General features: G+C 71.3%; 1 protein-coding gene across 1 annotated transcript; it reads left to right on the top strand.

Annotated features, from left to right (window-relative positions):
• Positions 1-1,490: 1,490 nt before the first annotated feature.
• On the top strand, positions 1,491-5,200 carry MNEG_13614 (hypothetical protein; the record flags this gene model as incomplete). Its single annotated transcript, XM_014037914.1, has 8 exons — positions 1,491-1,763; positions 2,028-2,187; positions 2,365-2,618; positions 2,846-2,974; positions 3,260-3,835; positions 4,198-4,341; positions 4,665-5,008; positions 5,143-5,200. The coding sequence occupies 8 exons, from the start codon at positions 1,491-1,493 to the stop codon at positions 5,198-5,200; spliced, it is 1,938 nt and encodes a 645-aa protein (XP_013893368.1).
• Positions 5,201-5,350: the final 150 nt, after the last annotated feature.

Here is a 5,350-nt window from a genome sequence, read left to right on the forward strand (position 1 = left end):
GGCGGCCGCCCGAGCCGGCACCCGCCGCCGCCCCGGCGGGCGCGCGTCCGTCCCGCACCTTGCCGTCGCTGCTGATGGAGTCCACGACCAGGGCGTCGGGGGCCGCGCTCTGCAGCGCGGTCGCCAGCGCGAGGCGGCGCTCCTTCTTGTTCATCTTGATGCTCCAGTCCTTGGGCTGCGGGGTGGACGCAGGAGGCGGCAAGGGCGGGGCGGGGCAGGTGCGTGAGGGGTTGTTGGTGTGGGCCAGTGGGTGACACCCTTGGAGCTGTCTAGCCCGACGGGCGTGACGAGGGCGCTGGGAAGCGTGCGACTACACAGTCGGCTGTGCCACGCCCCTGCTGGTTGCAGCGCTGCATTCGCGCTGGTTTCCTGCGCAAACGAAGCTGCTGCCGCCGCCAACGCACGCTACCGGCGCTTTGCACTTGGCGCGCCCGTTCCCCACTGCTGCACACCTTGGGGCCGAAGCTGATACCACCGCCGGGGAACAGCGGGGACACGTTGCTGCCGCGCCTGGCATTGCCAGTGCCCTTCTGCTTGTAGGGCTTCTTGCCGCCGCCGCGGACCTCACCCCTGGTCAGGGTGCTGGCCGTGCCCTGTGGCGCGCGTGAGGAGCGGCGGCAAGCCGTCAGGCACGTCAGAATCACCGCGCTTGCGCCAGAGCTCACTAAGCTGGTGCGGCCTACTGCTGCGTCTCTGCGCGTTTTGAGGGCCACTCGCTGCGCGCTCGTGCGCCGGTGGCCTCAGTCGCCAGCTGCGGTGCGCCGCCGCCGCGGCGCGCCGGGTCAGCCTAGATTCACGGCGGCCAGCAGCCCACGGATACAGTTTCGCAAAACTGACCCCTATTTGCGCGCGCAGGCCCGCGTCCAGGCGCACAGTGGCCTCGAGTGGCACCACCAGCGATTGGCCGCAGGCTTGTGCTGCCTGCCAATCCTAGGTGCCAATGGGACCCCCGCATCGATGCCAAAAGCTCACCCTGCGGGCATTCTGCTGCACATACACCAGGTAGCGGTGAACCAGGCCCTTGGCTGTGCTCGCCGGGGCGACGCCCAAGGCGAGCTCCTCGCTGCCAGCACTAGCGCCGTCCGCGGACTTCACTGGCACCTGAACAGGTGCAGCCGCCACTGCTGCGCGCACAACGACGGTGCGGCCCCGAGAAGCAGACGCAGCCACAGGCCGCGCCGAGCTGAACGCGCGCGTATGAAGCATGGTGGCCGCTGCTCCTGTCTGACCGAATGTGTCGATCGAGAAGGACGAGTCACAGGTCAATGGGCGGGCGTACACCATCGCTGCAGTGACTTGAAGTAGGACAGGCAATGCACTTCGCTGCAAAAACCACCTTATGCTCAAGCACAGGACACAAACCGAAAGGAATTCCTATTATACGAGCGTTCATATTACTACATGCGCTTCGGGGCTCGAGGCTGTGTCAGCAAAGTGATGTTTGATCTGTGATCGTCCCTGCTGCTTTGAATGCGCTCGCAATTAAAGCAATGAGGCACACACCGCAGACATCATCACCGCTGCTGCGATATGTAGCTGCTGCAGGCGCCCCACCGTGGCGATGGGGCGCACCCGCGCTCGCTGCCGCTGCTGTCCGCCTCCTGCAACAGCGCGCCCTCGCCAGCGGCGCGGCGGCAGGTGCCCAGCAGGCCGAGGCCGCAACGGCCGGCGCTGCTGCAGCTTGGCTAGACATCTCTGAGGGCCGGCTGGGCGTGTGCAGCGTCCCCGTGGCCGGTGACACGCAAGCCCCAGCAGCTGTGCAGGTGACGGCAGGGCGCCTTGGCTGCTCGCAGCACCCGCGCCACCGCGTCCACTCGGCTTCTGCTCGCTCGCGCTGCCACATGACACCGCTTCTAGGCTGCTGCCGCCTGCGGCACCGCCCTTTCCACCCCAGAAAGTGCCAATCCGTGGTTGTGGCCCCCCCCAAAGAACCATCGCCAGTTGCCCCTAAACACAGGCACAGGCTGATTCGCCCTTAACTGCCCCACACCACCCCTCCCTCCCCGCCACGCGGGCGCCGCCTGCAGGCCGCCTGGCTCGGCCTGCGGCGGGCGCTGGGCGGCGCCGCGCCGACCTTTGTGCTGCTCACCACATCCTTCGCGCACGGCGTGCACTCGCCGCTCGCTTTCCTGGCGGCCCAGCTGTCCGAGTGCCGCGACGGCGCGGGGCACGGGCCGCCCCTCGTCGGTGAGGGCGGCCCCGCACAATGCGATGGTGCAGCGGCGAGGCATTTGACCCGCGCGACCGCCCGCTTGTCGGCGACCCTCAACGGCGATGCGCCTGCGTGCCGCCCGGGCAGCTGCGGTGCTGAGATGGCGGCCGGAGGGTGGCCCACCCGCGCCACTGTGCCACCCGCCACCGCAGGCTGCACTGCGCCACTCTGGTTGCCCGGCGTCGGCCCTCAGAGCCCCCTGCCAAACGCGAGCACCTCCATCGCAACGGCCACCACGAGCAGAGGCGGCGGCGGCAGTGGCGCAGGCGCCGCGCCCCGCCAGGGGCTGGACCTGCAGCAGCAGGGGCCGCCCGGGCCCGGCCCCAAGCGGCTGCGGCACCACGTGACGCTGTCGGGCGCGGCGCTGCCCGGCTTCACCGGCCACCTGATCCCCTGGCAGACGCACGTGAGCCAAGCCGCCGGCGCGCGCTCGTCCGCGGCGGCCGCTGAGCCCCGGGCGCCGCTGCCCCTCCGTCCCAACCTCGCCGCCCGCTTGTCCCGCAGTTTATTCGACCCCGCCCGCCCGCGCCGCGCCGCGCCGCGCCTGCCCTTTCCGATGCCCACGGCAGCTGCCCTTCCCCACCGCCACTCCGCCTCCCCTCTCCCCCACATCAAACCCATGGCTGCGACCAGGACTCGCTGCCGTGGCTGCCCTACCGCGGCCACCGCCTGGCGGGGGCGCACCCGCAGGTGCTGCTGCTCGGCCACCCGGGCTCCACGGATCACATGGAGTCGGTCGTGAGGCTGCTGCAGCGGTTCGAGGTGCGGCCGGGTGGCTCGCGGCACGGCGGCACTGCGCGTGGCGCGCCGGCGCCAAGCTTTTCGTGGCCCCGCCCGTAGCGGGACGGCGCCGTGTGCGCAGGAGCGGGAGCGGCAGGCGCCTGCGCACTTGGCAGCATTTTTTGAGGCTCCGCGAGCGGGACAGCTGCCGCATGACCTGAAGCGTGTGGCGCCGCCTGTTCACACCCCCTTGCCTTGCCGCCCGCCCCGGCGTCATCACCTGCGTGCTGGCACTCGCCATGACGCCGCCCCTCGGCCCACCCCCAGGGCCTGTTTCCGGGCTCCGCCCTGGCTGGCGTGGTGGCCGGCGCCGTGGACCCACGCATCAGCACCGCGCCGGCTGGCAGGGACGAGCAGCAGCAGCAGCAGCAGCAGCAGCAGCAGCAGCGGGCGGCGCCCCAAAAGCAGCAGCGGGCGGGCCGCAGCCACGTCGTGCGGCGCGCCCCAGGGGCCCGGGCGGCGGCCGCGGCGGCGGCGGCCGCCGCTGAGCCGTTGGCTGCAGGGGCCGGCGAATCGGACGAGGACCGATTCGCCGGCGGCAGCGGCGGCTCGGAAAATGGCGCCGAACCAAGCCAGAACGGCAGCAGCAGCAGCAGCAGCAGCAGCAGCAGCAGGTCCACGGCAGACAGCAGCAGGGCACTGCTGTTCCTCGCGGACGCGAGCGGCGCCGGCGGGGGCGGGGAGGTCCGCAGCGCCACTTACGACAGCGGCCTCTGCGGGCTGCTGCTGGACCCGCCGCGCGGGGGCCCCAGGCTGGCGGAGCCGAGCGCGGCGGCGCTGCTGCGGCTGGTGCTGGGGGCGCAGCGGCTGGGCAGCCGGTCGCTGGGGATGACGGTGATGCCGGTGAGAGGGAGGGGGTCGGCGGGGTTGACATCATGGTGACGTCATTAAAGTGGATGGGGGAACGTGCTGAGGCCTGGTGGGGTTGCCCTTTGTGTCGGGTACAATTGACGTTCGTGAGCGGCTGTCGAGGGTGTTTTGCTGAAAGTTCGTTTGCAGGCGGCCGCAGGCTGCAATGCTGCCGCGCGACAGGGCGCTGATTTGGAAGCCTTCATGCCGCCTGCGTCGGAAGATCGATGAGCACGCGCGAGGTATGCATCGCTCCTGGCTCAGATTACGTCGCCCCTCCTGTCTATGCGTGTGCCGCGTCCCCCTCCCTAAACCCCGATCTCGTGTCGCGCCCTCAACCCTCGCCCCTTGGCCAGGACGCGCTGCGCGAGCAGGTGGGCCCAACCCAGGAGCTGGCCGCCGCCTTTGCCCCGCCCTGCCCGCGCCACCCGGACCGCTGGGTGCACGTGCAGACAACGCCGCCGGGCCTACAGGGCGAAGGGGGCATGGCGCCGCAGCAGGTGAGGGGGTGGGGCACAGCGGCGCATCGCGCCGCTGGGGTCCCTGCCAACGCTGATGCCATCCCATTTGCGCGAGTGTTTAGTGGCAACATCAGCGTAAATCCCAGGACCCGCATCCAGCTGCACCAACGCGGGCCCTTGCCGACTCATCTGGCGCGCCTGCCCCGCCCCGCCTATCGCTTGCGGGCCGGCCCGCGCCCTCGCATGTCAAACGCCACATACCCTGAACCCACAACTTCGCACCTCCACTTCCACTCCCAACACCATGTCGACACCCCGCCCTCGCCGCGGCTGCGCACGCCGCCTCCTCCCGCCCCCCAAAGGCCGGCGAGCTGCCGCTGTTTGTGCTGGCCAGCCCGGTAGCAGGCGCGTTCTGGCCGGGGCTGTGGCCCGGGGAGGAGCAGGTGGTCAACGTTTTCGAGGGCCGTTACAAGCTGCTGGTGCGCGCGGCGCTGGAGCAGGCCAACGCGCAGGGGCAGGGGCAGGGGCAGCAGGAGGGGTGCGGGCAGCAGCAGCAGCAGCAGCAGCAGCAGCAGCAGCAGCAGCAGCTGCAGCAGCAGCAGCAGCAGCAGCAGGCTCGGAAGCGGCGGCAGCACGAAGACACAGCCGACGCCTGCGCATCGCACGACGCCGCCGCCGCCGCCGCCGCCCCCGCGGCCGCTGTGATGTTCGGGCTGGCAGGCTCCGAGGGCTACGGCTGCAGCGCCACCCCGCGCGGCGTCGTCGTCGGCGCCTCCCCCGGCAGCAACGTGCTCCTGCGCATGGCCGCGGGCCGCCGCTTCCGCTGCGTGCCGGGCACAGAGCGCACGCTGCCCGGCACGTTTGGGCTGGCGGCGGCGCAGGTGCAGTGGTTGGATGACGAGGCGCTCTCGCGGCACCAGGGCAAGGAGCTGGTGCGCGTCATGGGGGCGCTGCTGCAGGTGCTGCGGGCCGCGGTTGCCGGCGAGCGGCGCCAGCGGGGCGCCGAGCTGGCGGCCAGCGCGCGGTTCGCCTGCGCGCTGGGCGTGCC

This window comes from Monoraphidium neglectum, assembly GCF_000611645.1.
Source record: "Monoraphidium neglectum strain SAG 48.87 unplaced genomic scaffold scaffold03937, whole genome shotgun sequence".
NCBI classification, from domain to species: Eukaryota; Viridiplantae; Chlorophyta; class Chlorophyceae; order Sphaeropleales; family Selenastraceae; genus Monoraphidium; species Monoraphidium neglectum.